A 25,213-nucleotide genomic window follows, 5' to 3' on the forward strand; every position below is an offset into this window, starting at 1 on the left:
TTATGGGAAAGAACATGTTTCCCAGGTTACACTGCGTTGTCATCCTCACCGCCAACTGAAGGCGTCACGGATGGGTGTTTCTGGACGCACCCTCTGCCCGCCCTGGTTCACCTCCACGCCGGTGTCCCACCCCCGTAACTTCGTAACAGGCCTGGACGTGTGTACATGCAAGTCCCCTTCCCCTGCCTGTCCTAGCAGACGGCCTTGACTACTGCCAGCCGTTTGAATTTTCACGCTGGTTTTAGAATGAGCTAAAGTTCATAAGGACCTTAATATTGTCTTGAATATACGAATTTGAGGAAAACTGACGTCTTTTAAAGAATTGTGCTGGAATCCACAAACTAAACATGTTTAATAATTGTTTCTTTTTTAATTTGAAAATACGGTTAAGTTTTTCCCGAGGCACTTGAGGATTTTTGATGCTATTATAAGAGACATTGCTTCTGAATTTTTCATTTTCTATGTTCACTGCTGATATATTAACACAAGTTTTCCATAATGAACTTACATGCATACACCTTGCTAAATTGACTCATTAATTCTAATTACCTGTATAACAGTCAGGATTTTCTATGCACAAACCATGCCATCTGCAAATGAAAACTTTACTTCATCCTAAACCTTATGTCTTTTGATGATGTTTCTTCCTCCACTTTCCTGGCGAGGTCCATCTGCACAACATGATATAAAATTAGTCCTAGCAGACATCCTTGTCTATTTTTTTTTTTTTGGTCTTGGGAGAAAACTTTCAATACTCCACTCCTAGGAATGCTGCTGATTGTAGCTTAAGATACGCTTCACACGATTAAAGAGGCTCTTGTCTCTGCACAGCGGGCGGAGAACACGGGAGGGGGTGGTTTCGCCACATCAGTTTCCCGCCACTACGTCCCTTTCCTCTCGTGACGTGCTACGTCTTTGATGACTGAAACGCCTCCCGCTCCTGGGGTAGAACACACTGATCACTGGGAGCCCGGGTGGGGTCAGGGAGCCACTGTGACAGGTACTTGGCACTCGGAACGGAATGATCAGGGTTGGTTTGGACGAACTGGGGCTTGCCCTCTAAGTCACGTGAAGAAATGACAGGCACGAAACCCTTCCGCCGAGGAAAGGGGAGAAAGGACATCGTGTTGATCAAAAGTGTCTGCAAGACTTGTATTAATTTGTTCCAAGATACTGGAAATAAGGGGCAGCACCCAAAACGACACCCCTGTATTCCCATGAAATAAAAGCACAGATCCAGCAAAGCACTTTCTGGATCACCTGGTCCTGGCACGCTGCCCAACCAAACTCAGGGGCTGACCCCGAGAGTGGCCTCAGGGCGGGCGCAGCCCGCAGAGCGGGAGCAGGACAGCTGCCCGTATCGCTGACACAGACTTAGTTCCACACTGTCCACAGTTCATGAAAATAGTCTGTTTTAAAATATATTTTTTTGCTCAAATGTAGTTGAAAAATACAAACATCGCTATTAATGAGGCATTTATTAGAAACTCATTTATAAATACCTCTAAAGAATAGAAAACTATGCATTTAGTTATTTTGTACCCCCCAAACATCTCATCAACGCTCTGCCATCTCGTCATGCAAATAAGACCACTGCCTCCTCACACACGACTCCGCCCCAGGGTAGAATTGCATAGAAATATTGCTAGATTGCATCTGTAAAACGTGGCGGAAACTTCCTCCGGGGTATCGGTGCTGCCGGCTTCATTACCTGGTCCTGACGACCTGGAAACTTCATTTAATACAACAGAGGTTTACTCCGAGGTGGTAGCTGCTGACAGCTTCCTTATAAACACGTGATTTTACACCACAGATATGGCTTCTGGTCTGACAGTGTCCAAGACAAAATATTTTCTCACAGTTATTACTTCGACAGACTTCGCCTTGGTATGATTCCCTGATATGTGAATACAATCTGAATCCAAAATAAATATTAAATATTTATAAAGTTTACTCCCGTATAAATTATCTAATGTCCGATGAGTTGTAGTGTGTTGGTGAAGGCGTTGCTTCTTGCTGTCTCCGTGGGGACTCTTCTCTGTGAACATTCAGATCAAAATAAACCCAGCGCCTGAACGTCCTCCCCACTGAGAAGCACGGACTCTCTGTCATGATGTCTGACTCCAAAGTGTCGCGTCCAGGGGGTTTTCCGAGACGGGACCGGACTTCACAGGAGGCCGCCGGCCTGGAGCACGCTCGCGTCTGCCCTCCGGTGGATGCGCTGGTGGCTGTTGAAGGCCGATCGGTGGTGGAACTTCTTCCCGCACTCGCCGCACGCGTAGGGCTTCTCGCCCGAGTGAGTCCTGTGGTGCACGGTGAGGTACGACTTCTGAGAGAAGACCTTCCCGCACTCGTTGCACTCGTAGGGCTTCTCGCCCGAGTGGCTCCTGTAGTGCACGGTGAGGTTGGACATGCGGGAGAAGACCTTCCCGCACTTGCTGCACGCGTAGGGCTTCTCGCCCGAGTGGATGCGGTGGTGGATGGTGAGGTACGACTTCTGGGAGAAGAACTTGCCGCACTCGTAGCACTCGTAGGGCTTCTCGCCCGTGTGCACCCTCTGGTGCCGGAAGAGGGAGGAGTTGTGGGAGAAGGTCTTCCCGCACTCGGGGCAGCCGTAGGGCTTCTCCTCCGAGTGGCTTCGGTAGTGCGCGGTGTAGTACGACACATCCGAGAACGGCTTCCCACACACGTTGCACTCGTAGGCCTTCTCTCCTCCCGGCAGCGGCGGGTGCCCGTCCAGGGCCGAGCCCCCAAGGAAGGGCTTCCCGCACTCGCCGCAGGCACAGGGGTCCTCCCCTGCGGGGCTCGCGCGGCGGGCGGCCAGGCAGCCGAACAGCGGGGACTCCCCGCACTCGCTGCACTCGCGGGCCTTCTCCTCCGTGTGCACTTTGCGGTGGCGGATGAAGGCCGAGTTCAGGTTGAAGGTCTTGCCGCACTCGTGGCACTCGTAGGGCTTCTCCTCCAGATGGCTTCGGTAGTGGATGGTGAGGTACGACACCCGCGAGAAGAACTTCCCGCACTCGCTGCACTGGTAGGGCTTCTCGCCCGTGTGCGTGCGCTGGTGCGTGATGAGGGTGGACTTGCGGTAGTAGGACTTCCCACACTCGTCACACTGATACAGCTTCTCCCCCGTGTGCGTCCTCTGGTGGTCGCTGAGGGCCGACCTGCGGGAGAAGGACTTCCCACACTCGCCGCAGGGGTAGGGCCGCTCCCCCGAGTGGTTCCTCTGGTGCAGGGTGAGGTGCGTCTTCTGGCAGAAGGTCTTCCCGCACTCGCCGCACTCGTAGGGCTTCTCGCCCGAGTGCGTCCTCAGGTGCTGGGTGAGGTGCAGCTTCTGGCAGAAGGTCTTGCCGCACTCGCTGCACTTGTAGGGCTTCTCCTGCAGGTGCGACCTCCGGTGCACGGTGAGCGTGCCCTTCTGGCTGAAGGACTTCCCGCACACGGTGCACTCGTAGGGCTTCTCCCCGGTGTGGGCCCTCTGATGGATGATGAACTTGGACTTCTTACAGAAGGACTTCCCGCACTCGCTGCACTCGAAGGGCTTCAGTTCCACCTGGGGCCTCTGGTAGGCGCTGAAACCGGACAGCGGGAGGAAGTCTGGCCCGGCGTCGCCCCACGCGTAGGGCTTCTCCCCGACGTAAGCGCCCGCACGGGCCATGAAAACAGCGTCTCTGTCCAAGGCGTCCATGCACTCGTTATAGTCGAAGGGTTTCTCTGAAATGTCCGTTTTCCGAAGAGCACTTTCTTCACTTTGAGGACAGCCCCCCCCGTTTGGATGAGACGCCCGGGCTTGCTCCCCACGGCACGTCTCCCCGCATCCGCCGCACCCGCCCCGGCTCTGTCTGGCGTAGCTCCCGTCGCTAGTGATTAGCTCCGCCCTCGGCTCGGCAGCTTTTCCGCAGGAGACGCAGTCGCGGGACGCGCCGGCAGGCGCAGGGCTTGCCTCTGCGCTGCAAGTTGTGTCGAACACGCTCTCTCCCTCTCCGGTCATGGTCCTGCCACTGACACAAGCTGCTCGCCCCGAATGGTCGTCCTCACTTTCTCGGGTTCTGTCTAACACGTCGTCGGCTTTCCAGCTTCCCTCTGAAAAGGAATGAGGGGAAATGAACCGCGTGAGTCTGAACACACTGGCTACACACGGGAGCGGTTCTGAGGGCCCTGCTGTGGGGCGGACTCTGGCGTCCATGCCAGCCTCACAGACAAGGAATGCAGAGCCTTCTTTCCCCCTTGAGGGTCATGTCAGACAGACACACACACACACGTACACAGCGGTGGGGCGGGGGGCACGGGGGCGGGATGAGAGCGGGACCGGACTCAGCATTAGTGGACAAAGGGGGAATAGGTTCACACTGAACACGAGTGCCTGTGTTACTTTACAAACACGTGGAAGGCTCTGGCAGAAAAGGTCAAACGAACACAAGAAAGGAAGAGCAGAGGACAAAGTCCTGGGACGAGTGCCAGATGCGGGCGGGGATCGGAGGACCCCGAGCGGACGGGGTCCGTGGGAGAAGAACAAGAAGCACCAGATGGATATTCAAAGGGAACGTTCAAGTTTGAATTGCATTTGGGAAAAAGAGATTACAGCTTATATTAAATGGAATCAGATCACTTCATAACAAGATCACCATAGTAACTTCTTCACTAGTATAAATCCTCCCAAAGTCGTGGCCACTCTGTTCTGCACAGAAATCCAAATAAACACTCCAACAGCCCCCTTTTCCCTCGCACGCAGAGAGAGCCCTACGACCAGGGCCCCGCCTGCCCAGCCCTGACCATGCTCCCGGGGAGGAGAGTGTCCAGGGAGCCTGCGTCCCCAAGACGCAGGGCCAGACGGCAGGGAAGCTCTCCAAGGAGCTCACCCCTTGCCCTGGCCGCGTGGCTCCCCACTCTCTGAGGGACCCACAGTCTCATTCCACGCTCCCTGGACTTGCTCGCACAGCCCAGCACAGTAGCTGGGGGGAGAGGGGGGCGGGGCTGAATTCCGACTCCAACACGTGACACGCCGGGGGACACTGGGCCAGTGACTGAGCTGTGATGCAGTCTCACTCACCTGGACTGTGGGCCACGGTGCCTGGGGCCCCGGGCTGGGCACAGACTGGCCCAATTAGCCCATGCCGTCTGCTTAGGACGCTCTGACAAGGCAGAGGCTCGTCCTGCTTCGTCACTCACTTCCTTCCAGCTTTCTGACTTAAATGTCCGCAGACCGGCCCCACGTCTGACACGACACTGTCACTGAACTCTGAATACAAGCAAGAGTCCCACACGCCCGGACTTCATTTGGTGTAAGACCCTAAATATCAGGACACCACAGGTGGCCCTAAAACACTAACTTTTCTCCAGCAAGAGGACAGATTTCTCGATTCTCTCATCTCTCATTATCACTACCTGCTCTCATCCACGCTCAGTGCAACGCTGACCATTCTGTGCTCCAAAATCTACACCCCCGAGCCCCCAAAGCCCCAAGTACCAACAGAAAACCCCGCAAGCAGACAGACCTCACCAGTGAGACTTTTCAGAACCTGGACCCACAGTGCACGTTCCAACCAGCGCCAGACTAGCCCCCACAGACGCCCGCTGCTCCGGGGGCCTGGGCTCCTGCCCCGGCCATGAGTCTGCGCTCAAGTTCCTGTCCTCGCAACCTGTCCCTGCAGTGGATGGAGGGACGGGCCCAGAACTGCTGATCGGAGAAGGGAAGAAGGGCGCAGGCACCCGTCAGGGAACACAGTCCCCTGGACCGCAGGTTAGAGGTGGCGGGTATCGAGGTGCATCAGCAGCAGGCATGCAAATGAGGCCCTAAAGGCTGAGACCAGACGGTCCCTTTCAAGGGGCCCACAGCGACGTGAAGAAGTGGACAGCAGGTCCCAGGGGCAGCACCCTGCGGAAGGCCAGAGAATGAACCGGACCCCCGATGAGACAGACTCGTCCAAGACATCTGCTGTGACTCGAGACAGCACAGACAGACATTCTGCCTTCGGGGACCAGAGGGAGGTGCAGCCGGTGTCGAGACACCAGACAAACGGAGGACGGAGGACGCACGCAGCCGGAGGGCGGAGGCCGGCACCGCCCTGCGGAGCACACGCGCACGGGGCGGCGAGGCGGGGACGGCCTCACACCTTTGGGAGGGGACGAGCTGTCGGCATCTGAGTGCCCAGGGCAGGGACAGGAACTGGGGGCAGAAAAGGAGCCTGGGGCATTTCTCAGCAAGGAAGGAAGGAAGATGGAAAACAGAGAGAACATTTCCTGCCGGCCTTTCGAGTGCCTGGAAACAAAGGAGTTCCGTGAAAACGCGGAGGCTGGTCACTGCGCATGCACGGCCAGGGCAGGGACTGTGAGACGGACCGTCCCCGCAGGTGGCGGGAGACCACGGGGAGGCTGCGGCCACGTGCTGGACAGCGAGTGCGGCCGGGACTCGGAGCCCCGAGGCACACGGGTACTGGGGGTCTCGCCCAGAGGGCTGAGGACCGTTTCTAAAACTGCGACATCCCACTAACTTACCTGGACAGCTCTGGCACGGGAAGTCACCTTCTGCCACCCACGGCTCCTCCCCCTGCTCCAGCCTGACGATCACACGGGGCTTGGTGCTGTCGTACCCTGTGCGTGGGAAACGGAGCCGGGCTCGGGCCAGCCGCTTGGCTCCCGAGTCTCCGCGCGGGAGGGGCTGCTCGGAGGCTGCGCCTTAGCAACACTTTATCGCCACGAGGACCTTACCAACACCAGGACTTTGGCGGAGAAGCAGAGATGCAAACACCACCCGGTACCCACAAGGGATCCCACGGGCTTATCCCTCGTTTCCTCCAAGTCGAGAAGCCCCCGCGGAGCACAGCCCCGGGCGCCCGCCCGCTCACCCACGGAGACCAGGTGGCTGTAGTTCTCCAGCATCACGTCCCGGTAGGTGGTCTTCTCCACGGGGTCCAGCTGCTGCCACTCCTCCTGGGTGAAGTCCACGGCCACGTCCCTGAACGACACTGGCTCCTGCAACGGCAGCGTGGTCGGGACTGGGGGACGGGGACAGGGCGTCCGGGGACAGGAGCTTACTGAGCTCAGGGGTGAAGTCAGCCCAGTCACCTTTCACACTACAAGCTGCAGAAGGAAAATTAATCGTACAGGAACGCGTGGGCTTTGACTTCTCCCTCTGTCAAAAAATAAGATAAACTAACAAAACCCTCAGACCACGAAGAAACCATTTTCCGGTTTCACGACGGAAGCACCTGAGTTGGGACCCCAGATGAGTGTGGCTTCATTCCTGCCCTCCAGAGGCTGGGCCCCAGTGAGCAGACGCCAGGTAAACGCACAAGCTGTTTATCGCCGGTCGCGATCTTCGGCCGCCTCCGCTGGGGCCTGCCCTTCCCCGCCCGGTGCTGGTGCCTAGGGCCAGGTGCCCGCGGGCGGGTGAACGAGTCGGAGAAAGGCGGCACACGCTCACAGTGGAACGCATTCTGCCTTAAAAAAAGGAAATTTCGACAGATGCCACACACGGGTGAACTGGAGGACGTGGTGCTGAGTGAAATAAGCCGGCTGCAAGGAGACACACGCCGTACGGTTCCGTCTGCACGAGGCACTTAGAGGAGTCGCAGCCCTGGACCTGGGGAGGGCAACCGGGCGGCCGGGGGGGGGGGGGCGGGGAAGAAATGCACAGGGGCAGGGTCTCCGCTCTGCTGCCTGAGATGCTTTCTGGACACGCTGGCGGGGACGGCCGCCGGACACGAGTGTACTTAAAGCCGCTGAGCAGCAGCATTCAAGGGTGTTTGAGACAGCAAAGTCGGCGTCAGGCATACTTTTCCACAATAAAAAAATGGGGGAAAAGGAAGTGACCGCAATCCAATTACATACACCCCTGCCGTCCCCTTCTGCAGCCAGCGCCTCCGTCAGGGGGAGGGGCACACGGGGCCACCCCAGCAGTGCGCTCACTGCGTCTCCAGCAACTTCTCCCGGAAATGGGAGTCAAAAAGCCAAGAATCGTCAGCTGAGGACAACGGCAGAAATAAAAGATATGCATCAAGATGAACAACCCCAGCAACAATAAAATCAAATCCATAAAAGAAACTTACTTTTTTTGTATTAATTGATATTTTTTAAATATATGAAGCAGGATATTGCCTCCATAAAATGTGACCACTCTGCTCAGAAACAGCCACCAGAGCATACTTCAGAACTAAAGACTGGATTATGAGGTTGTATTAAGAAAGCCAGATCCAGCAGACCTGACCCTTTCCGGAGCACAGACCGCGGAGGAGGAACCGCAGGAAGTACAAACGGCAGAGGCGAACACGGTGCCAGAGTGGAAGGCTCATGTCGGCCCTCCAGCACCAGGGGCATGTAACACGCAAAGGAGAACACGGGAAAAAAAACACAGAGACCCAGCAACCTCCTGATACGATATTCAAAAGGATAGAAAAAAACCCAAAAAAGTCACAGAGAAGAAAAACACACCAGACCCTCGGTCACCGACACGGTTTCTCATGGGGACCACCGCTTTTGAAAGGAGAGGGACTGGCAACCTGGAACTCTCACCCAGCCAAACCAGCATGTACGCCCGGTGACACGCACCGACACAGGCCCGCGGCGGGCCCCCAGCCGACGGAGCAGAGCAGGACGCGCAGGCTGTTCCGCGGCCAAGGCGAGGGAGCTATCGAATCACCGGGCGGAGGCAACGGCCTTCTGCCTGAAGTGAGTCCAGAAGGCAAGGAGTGGGAGGGCTTACTCAGTGAGTAAGATTCCACACCCCCATCACGTATGTCAACACAAACACCCAACATGAATCCAATACCAGACTGGAGAGATCCCAGGTAACAGCTAAGTGGGACTTACACCAAGGAAACAGAAGAGTTTGCTATTTGCCAACCTACTAATATGATATGACATTAGAATACAGCCAAGAAGCAAAAGCTTGTATCTCCAAGATGCTGAAAAGCCTATGGCAATATGCAAAATGCATACTGCATTTAAAGAAGAAAATCTTCAAGAAAATAGGAATGACTGATACTCCACTAACATGAATGTGTGTACATATTTACACACAAACTCTTACACTAACGTGCATAGTATGTGTGATATACACATGCAACCAACATATGCACATATGTATCTCAGTCACACACAAGCACATAAGTAGACTTGTTAAATTCACACACACACACACACACACACACATGCTCGCACGCGTGTAGATATTCATGCTTCAGTCCTCTCGGTTCCGAAGTCAGGATGTGACTTCCCGGGGACACACCCAGCGCTCCCCGGAGAGACAGGGGACAGGCAGGACCAGCCCCACAGCTGCTGCCGGGAGCCCCCAGCCATGGAGCCGGGAGGGGGAACTGAGACGGAGTCGAAGACAGAGGGAGCTGAGGAACTGGGGGAAGACGTAGGAACGTACAACCCCTCAAGAGAGTCATCAACCAACTGAAATGGGCTTAGCACGGACACGGTTAGCAGAGAAGGTGAAACAGTTTACAACTGTGTTCCAGACGCTGAAAAAAAGGAGCAGAGACGGAGAAGGTATTTTAAGTGAGTCACACTGAACTTCTACAGGTAAAAACTACACTATCTTCTTTAGAGGAAAATCACACTGGACCAGATGAACAGCACGGCCAGAAAACAGATCACGGACCGTGAGGACAGAGCAACAGAAGCCAGGTAAAATGAAACGCACAGAGGAAAAGGAATTAAAAGAAAAGGAAGAGCATCCCTGAGCGTTGGGACAATTTCACACAGTATAATACACAGGTAGAAGAAGTCACTCAATGGGGAGGGGTGGGGGCGGGTATTTAAAGTAATTGTCAAGTTTTTCCCAGAGTTGATGAAACCATAATCGCACAGATCCAAGAGCTGAATGACCCCCGAGCACAGAAACATGAAAAGACCAACATCAAGACATATCACAATCGAACTGCTCAGCACCAGTGATAAAGAGAAAAGCACCAGAAATGGTTACTACCGGTATGTGTTTTCTCTTATCACTTACACCTCTTAAGACTGATTTGAGGGGGGGAGGGGAGGGGAGGGGAGAGGCAGAGAAACACCCAAACACCCAGTTGTTGGTCCGTTCACTCACGGTCGATTCCTGTCTGTGCCCTGACCGGGATGAACCTGCAACTTCGGGGTACAGGGGACGAGCTCTAACCAGCTGAGCTGCCCGGCCAGGGCTACTTAGGTCTCTTGAACAGGTAACTGTTTAATTAAAACCACAGCGTGTCCTGGGATGGACACCGCCTGCACCAGGGAAAGGCCACGGCAGGGTGCAGACCAAGGGCGGACAAAGGGAAGGCAACCGTGAGCTGCTTCTGCTCCACGTGAAATGGTGTATTACCTGGAGATCAAGTCGCATACTCTAAACCCCAAAGCAACCACCAAAGTAACAGACCAGTGTGACAGGTAACAACCCAACAAGTGATACAAAGTGGAATCATAAAAAATACTCAACTAATTGAAACGAAGGAAGACAAACCCTGGCCGGGACCATCCCCAGGGGCTGCGCACCCGTCAGCGGACTCCCGGCGGCGGAGCGCACGGCCGGTGGAAGGCCCGCCTTGTATGCTGACCCGCCCCAGGGCCTCCAGAGCCTGGCTGCGTGACTTCCGGCCCGGCCCTGCTGTCGGGACCGCCCACAAGCTGCTCGAATGCCCACAGGCACCGCTGGCTGCGGAGAGGGTTTCAAAGATCTGGACACAGTTGCCCATCTCACGGAGCAGGGCAGATGTGTGATTCATGACGCGCCACACCCGCGGAGTGGGCCGAGTAAGTGCCTGTTCCGTCCCCCTGCTCCAAAACACCCACCTAGTGAGCTGTCCTCAGACAGAGGACCTGTCAGATATCAGACTGATGAGAAGAGAGACACTACACTTGATCTTAGCCAAAAGGCCGAGAAACGACTGAGAGATTTTTTTCTTTAGAAGAGAATTCCAGCTAGTAAATGAGGAAGAAGCGGTAAAGAAGCACATCACCACCTGGCCTCCCCTAGTGAATTAGTGGGTCACGGCCACGAACACGGACCGGCAGGTGCTAACATCACCGTGCGAAGGCAAGGAGGTGACACGGGCCTCCAGGAGAAAGAAGGCGGAGCTTGCGGACAACGGTCTTGCCAGAAGGGCTGAACCTACATCTGGGTCAATGTGCAGCTCCCACTGTCAATTTCACAAGGTGTGCAAACAATGAGAAAAAAAAAAGTAAAAGTAAACTAAATGGCAATGCAATCAACACAATCCAGACTCTGTGGGACTGAGGATAAGCAACCCAGTTTCTTCAAAAAAAAAACAACAACAACAAAAAAAAACTGCAAGGAAATCACATGAATCACAAAGGGGGTGTTACTGCTCAAGACTTGGAAGACCCATCCGCCAGCGGCAATGAACGGGCTCTGCTAGTGTCCTGACCGCAAAGAAGGAACCCGTCCACAGCCGAGCCTCACTGAGCACGCCTGACCTCGTCTGAGCCAGGGAGCTACGCAGGGTCGGGCTCGGTTAGTGCTTGGAAAAGAACCAACCAAAAAAAAAAAGCAAAACCAAAAAACCAACATTCAGAAAACTGAAACTTTGAACGCCAGATGTTATATCAGAGAGAATGGTATGGTAAGTTATCCCCACCCACCGTTTGAAACTCCTTATTGTTCAAAGATATAGATAGAAATATGGGTAAATTTTTTTAAAGGCCAAGAAAAGGAAAAAATTATCAGTTTGGAAGTAACCGATGTCCAAGGCAGATGAATGGCCATGAGAGGAAAGGACCGAAAAGTGTCCACTGGATTTGACTGCACTTAGGTCACTGCTGATCTCTACCACCGGACGCAGGGAAGTGATAAGGACAAAACCAAGACCCTGAGAACGCAGGTGGGAATGGGAAGTGAGGGCACCTTTCCTGGAGAACGCTTTTCTGTCCTGTTGGCTGGCAACCAAATACACAGGCTAACAGGAGTATCTGAAGGACGAACTGGTCGCTGCCTCATGGCTTCAGTTTGATCCCTAGATTAAACAGTAAAAATGGAAACGTGTCTATTTGCATCGCGATATTTTGGTGCCTGGAAAACTCACGAGCGCCAAGTTGTCCTTGGGCAGGAGGCCCTCTGCTAACGAAAGTGAGTATAAGCCCACAGTGCAATGACTTCCTGGGTGGTTATTACAAAAGCTACCCACATTATGTCAACTTTACCAAAGAAAACTTTCCAAGTCCTGGGACACCTTTACAAGCCACAAGTAACAAAAATGGTTTCTCTTCTTATTCTATATACATCACATAATGGATGGCATTTTCCTTTTTCTACGACAGTCAAGGACATTGGTCATATTTGCAGCTCAACTTCAATAGCCCTGAAGTACCATACCACCTGTGCATGTGAAGTTGACAGATTCTTGGTGCTGATCTAACACTGTCAAAACTGCATTTTAGCCCTGGCGGGTGTGCCTCAGTGATTGAGTGCCAGCCTGGGAACCAAAGGGCCGCAGGAGCAATTCCCAGCCAGGACACATGCCTGGGTTGCAGGCCAGGTTCCCAGTCGGGGGACACTCAAGAGGCAACCACACATGGATGTTTCTCTCTCTCTTTCTCCCTCCCTTCCCCTCTCTGAAAATAAATAAATAAAATATATTTTTAAAAAACTAAACTGCACTTTACATGTCTTTTATGCATTTCCGTGTTCCTACTTACGGATACTTATAAACCTCTTAACCCACACTACAAAGCCAACAGAGACAACTCACCTGGAATTCACGCATCTTTCTGCTGCTCTTGGAAAAGTGTAGAGCTTGTTCACACTGGACCTAGGAGAGAAGCAAGTAACCAAAGTCACGAATAACCAGGCCTGCTGAGGCAAGAACCTCTTGTGTAAAAGCCACTAAACAAAGTTCAAGAAAATGACATTGCGTGAACACTCAGAAGGGGTGAAGAGAGTGACAGAGGAGAACACACATGGGCGCCAAAAGAGTCAGAGGTCATTAGGTTACTGTTGCTGGGGAACAGAAACACTGACTCCTTTTTCAAGTAGTTGGTCTCCATTAAATAAAAGGTGGGAAAAAGTCCCTTTATACAGCTTACACAATTCCTTACTGCTCCTTTCAACTCCTAAAAGTCAAAGGGTCCATGGGAACATAGAATATGAGCTCTCAAAAACGGGACAGATGTACATCAAGGCATGGTTTTGTTTATCCTACTACACTTGATTAGTGCTGCACTTAATCTCTTACTAAGAAAACAGTAATAAAGTGGGGCCAACACCTGGCCTGGGAGTCTCGGTCCTGCCAACAATCCCACCTGCAGACAAGTCACCGCCCTTTCAGGCCCAGTCTCTGTCACTGAGGCAGCACCACGTCCCCCTTGCAGACTCAGCCTGCGCTGCCCTGCCCTGTGTGACTGACCGCACCGGGCAGAACCAGGGGGAGTCGGCGCACACTCAGGTCAGAGGACAAAGGTCCTGATGGGCGTTCAGAGACCCGTCCGGGACTGGGACACGGGGAGGACAAGAAGCGGAGGAAGGGGTGTCGGGTGTGCACAGAGGGGACCCCGCACGTCCGCAGCCCAGGCTGACACCCTAGTCGCCCAGGAGACCGAGAAGTCACAGGTCCCAGCAGAGCGCCCACTCCCGAGCAGCCGGCCCTGAGCCCCGGCCCAGACAACGAGGACCTGCGGGAAGTGGCCAACGCTCCCTGTCGCACACTCGCGTGTCCTCGCCCGGGCGAGCCTGCTCACCGCGGCCGGGAAGACCCAGAACCGACCCGGGGCCGCAGACGCACGACCTACCCCGCGGGACTCGCTGATCTGCCCCAAGGCTCCCGAGGCTCCGGGACCCGGCTGCTCCTCCGGCGCCTCTCCCCCGGGGTCCTCGCCGCTGCTCCTCCCGAGGCCGCGTCCCCGAGGAGCCGGCTCTGGGCCTACGGGACAAACTCACTCAGGAGAACGTCCCTCCCGGGGCCTCACCGTCCCGCGCGCCTCAGCCGGGCCGCCGCGATGCAGCCCAGCCCGGACCGGACCCCGCCGCCCCCGCCGCCCAGCTCCTCGGGCCTGGCCCGCGGGCTCCGGGGTCGCCTCGGGGGTCCCCGCTCCAGAACCCTCCCGCCCGCGCGAACCCTGGCCCGCACAGCCCCGCGCCCGCTGGGTGGCGGCCCGACCGGACAGCGTCCAGCCCCGCAGACCCCGGGATCCTCGCCCAACGGAGGCCAGAGCCTGGGAACCACGGCCAGCGGTGACCTGGGCACGGACAGGAAGCGACAGCAGCGCGGCGGCAGTGCGCGTGCGCGAACACGCACGCAGCCCGAGGTGCACATGCGCACGAGGGCGCCGGAAGTCCCCCTGCCAGGACACACCGGGACAGCGGCACGAATACCAGGACTCTGTTTCCCATAAGTCCACGTGCCGTCGAGTTACCCCTAACTCGAAAGTCCTTTCCTTACTGTGAGTAACTGAGTGAAGTGAAGCGCGAGAGGAAACATATCTGTGTTGGCGGTGAGTTTCTTTTTCCCAACAAGGGGAAGGAAGGCACTGCAGACTAGTGCTCAATGATGTTATCGCAGAATTCTCTTTACTAACATTGCAATTAAATGTCACGTCTGTAAGTGTGCATGTAACACCCTTTCCTTATTTATCAGTGTCGCGTGTCGTCACTGATTCTCAGTCTTAAGCTCTTAAGGTAAGGAAAGGACTAAGTCGCCGGGACACGTGCTGCAGCGGCGACATTACAGACGGCCCTTTAATTTATGGGGAAATTGGGGTCCCGGTCAGGGCGGCAAGTTCTCCCCGCACAGCACCTCTTACCAACTGGATGACTATTAAGACGTCCCCTAACTCGACGGCACGTGGACTTATGGGAAACAGAGTCCTGGTATTCGTGCCGCTGTCCCGGTGTGTCCTGGCAGGGGGACTTCCGGCGCCCTCGTGCGCATGTGCACCTCGGGCTGCGTGCGTGTTCGCGCACGCGCACTGCCGCCGCGCTGCTGTCGCTTCCTGTCCGTGCCCAGGTCACCGCTGGCCGTGGTTCCCAGGCTCTGGCCTCCGTTGGGCGAGGATCCCGGGGTCTGCGGGGCTGGACGCTGTCCGGTCGGGCCGCCACCCAGCGGGCGCGGGGCTGTGCGGGCCAGGGTTCGCGCGGGCGGGAGGGTTCTGGAGCGGGGACCCCCGAGGCGACCCCGGAGCCCGCGGGCCAGGCCCGAGGAGCTGGGCGGCGGGGGCGGCGGGGTCCGGTCCGGGCTGGGCTGCATCGCGGCGGCCCGGCTGAGGCGCGCGGGACGGTGAGGCCCCGGGAGGGACGTTCTCCTGAGTGAGTTTGTCCCGTAGGCCCAGAGCCGGCTCCTCGGGGACGCGGCCTCGGGAGGCGCAGCGGCGAGGACCCCGGGGGAGAGGCGCCGGAGGAGCAGCCGGGTCCCGGAGCCTCGGGAGCCTTGGGGCAGATCAGCGAGTCCCGCGGGGTAGGTCGTGCGTCTGCGGCCCCGGGTCGGTTCTGGGTCTTCCCGGCCGCGGTGAGCAGGCTCGCCCGGGCGAGGACACGCGAGTGTGCGACAGGGAGCGTTGGCCACTTCCCGCAGGTCCTCGTTGTCTGGGCCGGGGGCTCAGGGCCGGCTGCTCGGGAGTGGGCGCTCTGCTGGGACCTGTGACTTCTCGGTCTCCTGGGCGACTAGGGTGTCAGCCTGGGCTGCGGACGTGCGGGGGTCCCCCTCTGTGCACACCCGACACCCCTTCCTCCGCTTCTTGTCCTCCCCGTGTCCCAGCCCCGGACGGGTCTCTGAACGCCCATCAGGACCTTTGTCCTCTGACCTGAGCGTGCGCCGACTCCCCCTGGTTCTGCCCGGTGCGGTCAGTCACACAGGGCAGGGCAGCGCAGGCTGAGTCTGCAAGGGGGACGTGGTGCTGCCTCAGTGACAGAGACTGGGCCTGAAAGGGCGGTGACTTGTCTGCAGGTGGGATTGTTGGCAGGACCGAGACTCCCAGGCCAGGTGTTGGCCCCACTTTATTACTGTTAAGTTAACGCTTATTGGTAAGGGATCCTTTGGGCAGCACACTCGAGTTGATACACATAAGTTAAAGACTTAGCTGTCCTTGAGTCTGTCCCTTCGCTAAGAGCATCCTGCAGGTTTTGTGACCTTAAGTTGTTAAAACAATAAGAAAGATAACTATAACAAGAGTTGTTTAATTTGATGTGTAATGATGGAGGATTCTTTCAGTAGGCTTGGATGTTCATTCTCTGGTCAGAAATGCGTCCACTGAGTCACCACGTAACCATGTCGGAGTTCAGGATGTGCAAGTGGATGCTCCCCCCTTTTCATCCTTCCAGTGTCTTCTGTAGGTTTAAAGGGACAGTCTCCCCTAGGCGTCTTTGATGGGTCTTTCTTGCTGAGTTCTTATGCAGGAAGAGCACTTCCTCGGCCGGCCAGATCACGTAACTCCGTTGCTGCGTTTTCCTTCTCCAGGTCTGGCTCCACTTTCGCCGTCCACCACGGTTTTCCAAGAGCAGCAGAAGATGAGTAAATCTCTGGTGAGTTTCTCTGGTTACGTGTATATTCCCTGGTTTGTTTTATAACAGACCTTCAGAGGTGAACAGCTCCAACTCTAAAACGTGCAAGTAGACCAGATGGAGGAGGTGCCCAGGCACGTCATGGGGAGACAGAGCAGCGCCAGGCGGTCTCTGTCACATTCATGCGTGTGGACAGCAGGATCCTCCGGAGCGCTTAAAGCCAAAGGACTCGTGTGCCTCGTGCTCTTAATATTTGCAGCAAGAACGGCAAATGCCACCCATTACTTGACTCACGCCGACCAGCTACAACACTGTTCTGTCATGGGCTTTAAGATCTTGTGGACACTCCCACTGGGACGGTGACCAGCCTTCCTAAATGACAAGCCCTGAACCGCTCCCACTGGTGCCTGGCGCTCCCTGTAAGCCAAGGGCGTGCTGCCCAGGAACGCTCAGTGCACATCACTGCCAGTGACTGAAACGTCGTTGTCCCATAGACATGCTGTCTTCACTGCCTGACCGGCGGTGAAACGAGGACCATCTGGAGCAGCGGCCCTCTCACCCCTCAGACCAGTCCCCAAGTGCCTCTCCGGTCGTCTGTCGCGGGGCTGCACAGCAGACCGGGCGGGGACACTCTGGCACAGGTCCCGCATCTCCCACTCGGGTTTTGTCCTGCAGCCTGCAGCGGGGCCCTGTCCCTGCCCCGCCCTGAACCTGACCCGGGGAAGGGCCCCCGAGGTCTGCAATGGCACTGCTGCCGCCTTGCCCGTCTGCAGTCTCCTGGTCGCCTTCTGTGATCAGGTCTTCCCTCGGACGTGAGCCTAAGAGGCAATTCTTTCCCTCAGGGAGCCTGCATTCTCCTTAGAGGAGGCGACTCAGAAGTAACTGGGAGCTCAGGGGACCCCCGCCCCCCAGCTGCCAGTACCCGGGAAGCTCTGCCGTGTGGCGAGCACAGGCTGGCTGTGGCTGTCCTGGCTCCGAGTGGCCCAGCCACTCAGTGGGTGGGGCAGTTTGTGACGGTGACGGCCCTGAGAGGAGCGGGACCTCAGTGGCAGCAGAGGCTGGCGAGGTGCTCAGACGGAGGACGGTGTGAGGGCACTGACCGGCTGCTGCAGTGCCAGGAAGAGTCTTTGCTTCCTCCGGACGAGGGCCTGCTGGGAGGGCGGTGCAGTGGGGCGGCCGTGAACGCCGCCAGTGCTGTTCCCACGTGGGTTTTGTGCTGCAGAGATTCTGAAATGTCTTTGCTGGCGGTGGGTGGGAGGAGGAATTCGCTGGTCCGGTGATTCTTTTGTTTCCGTCTGTTCGTCGTCTTCCCCTCCCTGGCTCGGGAGCGCCACAGCAGTCGCTTTCTTCGGACCGGCCACGCAGGTGGCGTGCTGGCTGCTGGCTGCTGGCTGCTGACTCTGGAGCTTTGCGTGTCCGAGACTGTCTTTCTTCCTCCCGATGTGGAGGAGGCCTCTGTGGCTGGCTCGGGGGTCCTGGGACTGCGGTCTTCGGCCCAGCAGCTCCCGCTGTTCCCTGTGCGGCCCGTGACACCTCTGACAGCAGAGCCCATGGCTCACGCTCTCCTGGGTCTTTGTCACTGACCATCTCTGGGGGCTGCTCTTTCTCTCGGTCACAGAGCATTCTCCCTCCCACGTGCGACGCTCTGGCTCGTGCATAAACATCTAGAGGGTTCCGCTGCCGAGGTCGCAGAGCCGTCACTGGACGGTCAGTCTGCTGAGGGGTCTTCACAGCACACTGTCAGGCGCTGTTCCCGTTCCGTTTGTAACTGACCTAAAACCCCCGAATGTCTGCGGTTCGTCTCGGTCTCCCGATCGGTTATCCAGGTTTTCTGAAGCCCCACTTTCTCGAAGCTGCTTGTTTTCAGCCCGGAGAAAAATAGTGCGGTTTCCCCTCCCCTTACGCCGGGAAGTGCTCTTGGGCCAGCTGTCGCCGTGTCACCAAATGTCATGTGGAACACCCGCAGCACCGCCGTTTCCAAGCAGCCGCAGCGCACAGACACAAGCGGGCACCGAGGGTTCCGGTGGGGGGGCCCCGGGCAGACCGGCCGAGGGCCGACTGCGCAGTAACACTCCAAACGGGGCTGGATGCTGCCTGGCTCCCTTGTCGCTGTGGCGAGCACTGCAGGCTGGCGCTTTCTGGGAGCCGTCAGAGGACCGGGAGTGGACAGGAGCAGCAGCATTTGAGTTTCGGGCACATTGAGTTTGGGACCTGGGACCTGTGTGCCTGGAGTATAAGAGAGGAGTCCAGGCTGGCAGTATGGATTTGTGCGGCGTCAATATTGCGATGGTGGTTAAAGCCAGGAGGCCAGATGGGGCCACCATCAGAGCGGTGGGTGCGGACGGCAGAGTAGCGGGCGAGAATGGAGCCCAGGGCCCCTCGCTGGGGGTGGTGCGGACTAGAGGGGCCGGTGAAGGCGCCTGAGCAGGGGCAAAACCAGCACTGCCCGGGTTCTGGGAGCAAAGGAGCGGAGTGTGCCCTGTGCTCCCACGAGTGCCCCCCAGGCCTGCGCCTGCCAGCCTGCGCCCCCACAGCCGGCGCTGTCCTGGCTCACCGTGCTCGGCCGCACGTTCTTTCCAGTGTGAGCTGGACGAGCCCCTTCCCGTGTCTGTCTGACAGCTGGGGTTCCTCCCACAACCCGCGACACGACGGGCATACGATGTCCGTGGTTGACATCACCTGTGAGCTCGGCCAGCCCGGTCCCCGGACACCTTCTGTGCATCATCCGGTTCCCTTCACGCTGCCGTTGCAGGGGCCAGTGTTGTTCAGGGACGTGGCCGTGGACTTCACCCAGGAGGAGTGGCAGCAGCTGGACCCCGAGCAGAAGACCACCTACCGGGACGTGATGCTGGAGAACTACAGCCACCTGGTCTCCGTGGGTGAGCGGGGCGGGCGGGGCGGGCGCCCGGGGCTGCTGGGTGAAGGGGACTTCCCTCCCGTTCGCTGGCTGTGAGTCACGTGCTCTGGGCCCCAGGCAGCCCACTCTGGTCTGCTCCCCGGTGAGTGGTCCTCAGCTTGACACAACCTGGCCCAGGTGTGCACTGGGGCTGTGCAGCCCGTCGGGCAGACTGGGCTGAGACGGAAGTGCTCGGAAGCCCAGCAGCCGGGCCCACGGTCCCTTTATTTCTGTTCCCAGGGTGCCACGCCGTCAAACCGGAAGTCATCGTCAAGCTGGAGCAAGGGGAAGAGCCGTGGGTGGAAGGGGAGCTCCCGCCCCCGAGGTGGCCAGGTGCGTCGGCGGGGGCGCCGAGGAGCCGGGCGGTGACTGGCGGTGCTTTCCCAGGGATTGTGGTGGCCCCCGACCTCCAGAAGCGACTGCAGGGCTGCTGCCCCAGCCACGCGGGGGTGCGGGTGTCCGTGTGCTCGGCACTGCTGTGTGGGGTCTACAGAGACAGAGCCAACTAGTCTGGGAGGACCGGGACTGGCCACAATGCTGCCACAGACCCCTGAGTGCGAGGGGACAGTGCCTCGGGCTGTCGCGTCCCCCAGGTGACAGGAGGCGACACTGGAAAGCTCTGCTTGTCCTCCTCCAGAGCAGGTCCGTCCTTGGAGCGGTCTTACGACCTCCCTGTCCCCAGCTGTCCTTGTTGGCTGTCACTCGTCCCCACTGGTGGGAAGTGCTCTCACGTCTGGCATTCAGTGGGCGTCCTGTCTTCCGATCACTGCTCTGGGTTTCTCTTCCACCTCCTACGTCCAGGTTGAACGGGGCCTAACAGAGCAGTAAAGATCACGGGTGCTCGTGTTCTTGTCAGTCCACTTCCCCTCTCGTCACCACAGGAGACTGTGTGTGGGTGTGCGTGTGTGTGTGTGTGCACGCGTGTGATTCCGGACCAAAGAATGAGGGGGGGAGGATGCGTGGAATTCTTTCCATCTGTGGAGCCAGCACCTGGGCCGCAGGGAAATGCTTGTGTGTGTCTCACTCCGTATCTTGTGTGGGGAGATGACCAAATCTGGTTAATTTTGCCCTCTCTTAGACGTCCGGAAAGTTGACGCGACAGAGACGGCCCAGGGAAGCGAAGACACACGTCGGAGGCAGACCGTCCCCGCTGCCGCCGAGACCCCGGCTGAAGAAGGAGTCGCCCTTCTTGCTAAGGCCTTGCGTGTGGAGACGAGCCCTGCTCCTTCGAGGAAAGTGCCCTGCACGTGCGACTCGTGCGGGAAGACCCTGAAGCCCGCCCCCGCGTACATCAGCAGCGACGGGAGCTACGCCAGGACGAGGCCCGGCGCCTGCAGTGCGTGCGGGGGGTCGCCTCTGCACGTGAAGCTGGAGCAGGTGCGCGCCGGGGCGAAGGCGTATGGGTTTAATCAGGACGGGGAAGCCTATACTCTAGATGGGGAGAGCATTTACCAGAACATGCGTGCTTTGGAGAAGCCTTTCGAATACGTCGGATGCCAGAAAGCCTTCCCGGAGGAGGCGGTGTTCGCCGCCCCGATGGCGGAGAAGCCCTACAAGTGGGACGGGCCGGGAATGGCCTTCCTCCAGGTGTCGGGCCTGCGCGCCCACCCCGCGTCCCACGTGGACATGAAGCCCTACGAGTGCGGCGCCTGCGGGAAGTCCTTCTGTAAGAAGTCCAAGTTCATCATCCACCAGCGCACGCACACGGGGGAGAAGCCCTACGAGTGCAGCCAGTGCGGGAAGTCCTTCTGCCAGAAGGGCACGCTCACCGTGCACCAGCGCACACACACCGGCGAGAAGCCCTACGAGTGCAGCGAGTGCGGCAAGACCTTCTACCAGAAGCTGCACCTCATCCAGCACCAGCGCACGCACTCGGGCGAGAAGCCCTACGAGTGCGGCTACTGCGGCAAGGCCTTCTGCCAGAAGACGCACCTCACCCAGCACCAGCGCACGCACTCTGGGGAGCGGCCCTACGTCTGCCACGACTGCGGGAAGACCTTCTCCCAGAAGTCCGCGCTCAACGACCACCACAAGATCCACACGGGCGTGAAGCTCTACAAGTGCGCCGAGTGCGGCAAGTGCTTCTGCCGCAAGTCCACCCTCACCACGCACCAGCGCACGCACACAGGCGAGAAGCCCTACGAGTGCAACGAGTGCGGGAAGTTCTTCTCACGCCTGTCGTACCTCACCGTCCACTACCGCACGCACTCGGGCGAGAAGCCCTACGCGTGCGGCGAGTGCGGCAAGACCTTCTACCTGAACTCGGCGCTCATGCGGCACCGCAGGGTGCACACGGGCGAGAAGCCCTACGAGTGCAGCGAGTGCGGGAAGCTGTTCTCGCAGCTCTCCTACCTCACCATCCACCACCGCACGCACTCGGGCGTCAAGCCCTACGCCTGCGGCGAGTGCGGCAAGACCTTCTACCAGAACTCGGCGCTCTGCCGGCACCGCAGGATCCACAAGGGCGAGAAGCCCTACGAGTGCTGCGTGTGCGGCAAGTTCTTCTCACAGATGTCCTACCTCACCATCCACCACCGCATCCACTCGGGCGAGAAGCCCTACGCGTGCGCCGAGTGCGGCAAGACCTTCTGCCAGAACTCGGCGCTGAACAGGCACCAGCGCACGCACACGGGCGAGAAGGCCTACGAGTGCTGCGTGTGCGGGAAGTTCTTCTCGCAGATGTCCTACCTCACCATCCACCACCGCATCCACTCGGGTGAGAAGCCCTTCGAGTGCGGCGAGTGCGGGAAGGCCTTCTCCCGCATGTCGTACCTCACCGTGCACCACAGGACACACTCGGGCGAGAAGCCCTACGAGTGCGGCGAGTGCGGGAAGAAGTTCTACCACAAGTCCGCCTTCAACAGCCACCAGCGCGTCCACCGGAGGGCAAGCGTGAACGTGCTCGAGGTGGGCCGGCTTCTCTGAGGTCGGGCCCCGCGTCCCGGCGGGGAGCCCGCTCAGGCGCTTGCTGCGCACGGCTCTCCTGGCGCCGGGGGGTCCAAGCTCCCGGGGGAGCGTGGGCCAGCCTCTGCGCGTGGGCCAGACGGGCGATCTGACGGTCCACAGGGCGGAGGCCACAGCTGCCACGGGGCTGCGTGACGGCTGGGCCACCACACTGCTCAGGAGTGAAGTCCACGGACACGCCGACTGTGCGTGCGCTTGTGTGGCTTGGACTGTTCCACATCAGGGAGTTCGTGCCAAAGTGGGGGTGCCTTTCTAAGGGATGTGGAGAACACTCGCCTTTGGGAATTGCGAGTACTAGAAGTTACGTTTTTGATACAATGTTTTTTTGTCAGAAAAGCACATGTGGTTAATGACTGTGCCCCCTGTGTAGCCAGAAGCTGTGGAGTCAGGGAAGCACCCAGGGCAGCAGCACAGCCGCCCTGACCTGCGTCGCACTCACCCGAGTGTTCCTGAGAACGTGTGGCTCCTCTTGCCCGCTCCTTAGGGTGGCACGTCACCGGGATTGTAGGTCCGTCCCCAGCCGTGTTCGGAAAGGCAGGGCGTCCTCACTGGAGCACTCTGTGAGACACACAGCAAGACTGCTGCTCCGAGACGGCACCACTCCGTCAGCGCCTGGTACACGCTGCCACCGCACTGGCAGAGGCACAAAGAGTGCCCCTCGTGCCCTTCCCCAGCACTTACGAATGTATTCGACCGTCAGTGACGAACTGATCCTTCCGTGCAGAACTCGGCGTTTTTCATAACAGTGCCCACGGTGCCCGGGCCAGCAAGACACAGAAGTCATGTGTAAAGTGGGCAGAAGCTGCACAGCTAATCTTGCCTCGTGACAGGCGTCTCCAGCACTGGGAAGCAACTGAAGTGTTCGTTGGCTCCATACGGTTTTAAAGTATTCCCATTTCTATCTATTTCCTTTTCTAATTTGTATCTAATCCCCCTCCCCCGTTATTATTTGGATGTCTACACAAATGTAAGTGTGCAGACCACCATACAATGTACTTAGCAGTTACCTGTATTTTTGTCAGCTACAATAGCACTTGTAGAGGTTGTGCTGTACTCCCTCCGGGTCCTGAGTGGACGGACACGTTCCCGTGGTTTGGTGGCTGGCGTTGAGTGGCCACCCTCGTCACCTGCTCCTTGCTGTCTGGTGGCAGAGTGTGGGCGGCCGTGTCTCCTTAGGTAACGGGGATAAATCCTGATCACTTTCGACCGTTAATGGAAACGCCTCTCTCGTCACCAGAGACGGAGGGGGTCACAGAACCCAGCTCTAGACACACACAAAGGAGATATCTGACAGGTCATTCCTGGAAAAGGTTTCCTCCGAGATTCAAGGGATCCTGAAGGGTGGTGTGGAGTCTGGCGTCGGACTCTTCTTGTCGGGGTGTGCTGCCCGGTGGTGTCTTCTAGCGACACGGGCCGCTGAAGCGTGACGCGGCAGGAAGGCCGGAGGGCCCTGGGGCCTGGGCGCTGCTGCTGAGACCGCGGAGCCACCCGGTGGCGTAGCCATGTCACCCCTGGACCGTTTCTCTGGTGAAAGACTACATTTATTTTTAAGCAAGTGGATATAGGTTGCTCTGTTACAGATAACTGAGGATACAAAGTTATACTTTTATAGGAGCTACACAATTGAGAAGTGGACTTTAGGCAAATCATTTATTTCAAGGTGTTGATATGGAGATTTATTTTCCACAAATTTTGATGTAAGTAGTTCGAGCATTAGAAACAATTAAGTGTGTACCGAGTCCTTGAATTGTTACATCATTGACCTGAGGACCTCTGGAACCTGATACAATCTTCCTTTTTATAAAGCATGACAAGATTTGTTTCCGTTCGTTTGTATCATTCACGCAGCATTGCTACAATCTCTGTTGACAACATACGGTGTAAGGTAAGGACCTGCTTTTGTTTGCTCTTCGGAGCCCGATGGCCTCTGTTATTTGAGTAGCTCACCCCTCGCCACTGAGATGAGCAGCCACGTTTTTCATGTATTTCCACCACCCCTGGCGCCTGTGTCGTGGCTCACGCCTTCCTCACGCTCTTCGGGGCGACTGCAGCGTGCCACGGGGCAGGACGGAGAGGTCCGGCAGGATGTAGAGTTTGGTGCGGGAGCCGTGTGTCACGGCGCGTCTGTCGGGACAGCTGCAAAGGTTTCCCACGCGCATGCATTAGTTACCACGGCTGCTCAAACCCACAGTGTGCGTCTCGAGTAAGATGTCTGGGAAGCCCCCGCGGCCGACCACAGCGTCCTCCTCTGACGGAGAGCCTGCCCGCTCGGGGCCAGCCCGGCCCCGCAGTTTGTCACCGTGTACTTATGTCTCGGTCATGGCCGGTCTCAGAGCTGACGGACGGCCGCGTTGGGAGTGTCGGACTCTTCCCTCTGAAGGCAACCGTGAGGCTGATGTGGCCCTCGGTGAAAATGAGTTTGACACCCCTGCTGCAAACTATTGAGTAAGACTAAACACTTGGTTAGGTCCACGCTGCAACTTCAGTACTTCCAAATCGGTATCGTCAAGAGGCACACAGTGTCCCTGCTAGTAACGCCACATTTGACCACCTGGTTAAGGTGAGGCACCTCATCCCTCACTGTACGGGTGCACTTGTTCCAGTTTCAGTGGCTGAGACGCTGAGGGGGATACTCAGGCACGACACCAACACCACCTCCTTGGCATAGGATCTCGCACCCACTGGCGACCTCCTTTCTTTTAAGACAAAGTTGTTTCCTTGAAAGCGTTCATGCATATAAAATATGTATATGGTTTCACTGCAGTATCAACACCTGATGTGTCAGCTGTGAGTTTTAGGTGTGTTCATATTCTTGTCGCACCCTCTGTGTTTCCCTGTGAGCCTCTGAAGCACATCTTTGATCCATAGGTCGGTGCTAAAGCACGGGACATTCGCAGGGGTCTCTCCCCCTGTACACCTCTCTG

The 25,213-nt window shown here is 57.4% G+C and overlaps 2 protein-coding genes and 1 non-coding gene across 12 annotated transcripts; 1 reads left to right on the forward strand and 2 right to left on the reverse strand.

Moving 5' to 3' along the window:
- Nucleotides 1–1,463: 1,463 nt before the first annotated feature.
- RBAK (RB associated KRAB zinc finger) lies at nt 1,464–14,844 on the reverse strand. Of its 6 annotated transcripts, none has more exons than XM_045821076.1 (6): nt 14,737–14,844; nt 13,726–13,856; nt 12,690–12,749; nt 6,846–6,972; nt 6,496–6,591; nt 1,464–4,083 (listed from the first exon to the last, which is right to left on the reverse strand). In XM_045821076.1, the coding sequence occupies exons 3-6, from the start codon at nt 12,702–12,704 to the stop codon at nt 2,168–2,170; spliced, it is 2,154 nt and encodes a 717-aa protein (XP_045677032.1). In that variant the 5' UTR covers nt 12,705–12,749; nt 13,726–13,856; nt 14,737–14,844; the 3' UTR covers nt 1,464–2,167. The 6 variants fall into 6 exon arrangements, with proteins under 6 accessions (XP_045677032.1, XP_045677023.1, XP_045676997.1 ...); XM_045821067.1 differs by lacking the exon at nt 14,737–14,844 and adding an exon at nt 14,173–14,223; XM_045821041.1 differs by lacking the exon at nt 14,737–14,844 and adding an exon at nt 14,094–14,207.
- Nucleotides 10,681–10,869, reverse strand: LOC123813274. The gene has a single exon (XR_006784711.1). It is a non-coding gene; the product is annotated as a U2 spliceosomal RNA (small nuclear RNA).
- Nucleotides 14,294–24,110, forward strand: ZNF12 (zinc finger protein 12). Of its 5 annotated transcripts, none has more exons than XM_045821123.1 (6): nt 14,294–14,427; nt 15,256–15,386; nt 16,386–16,450; nt 19,182–19,308; nt 19,566–19,658; nt 20,404–24,110. In XM_045821123.1, exons 3-6 carry the CDS (start codon nt 16,436–16,438, stop codon nt 22,248–22,250), a joined length of 2,082 nt encoding a protein of 693 aa, XP_045677079.1. In that variant the 5' UTR covers nt 14,294–14,427; nt 15,256–15,386; nt 16,386–16,435; the 3' UTR covers nt 22,251–24,110. The 5 variants fall into 5 exon arrangements, with proteins under 5 accessions (XP_045677079.1, XP_045677086.1, XP_045677053.1 ...); XM_045821130.1 differs by lacking the exon at nt 14,294–14,427 and adding an exon at nt 14,893–14,939; XM_045821097.1 differs by lacking the exon at nt 14,294–14,427 and adding an exon at nt 14,905–15,018.
- Nucleotides 24,111–25,213: the final 1,103 nt, after the last annotated feature.

This window comes from Phyllostomus hastatus, unplaced genomic scaffold, assembly GCF_019186645.2.
Source record: "Phyllostomus hastatus isolate PE091 unplaced genomic scaffold, TTU_PhHast_1.1 phas_contig_150, whole genome shotgun sequence".
Lineage (NCBI taxonomy): Eukaryota > Metazoa > Chordata > Mammalia > Chiroptera > Phyllostomidae > Phyllostomus > Phyllostomus hastatus.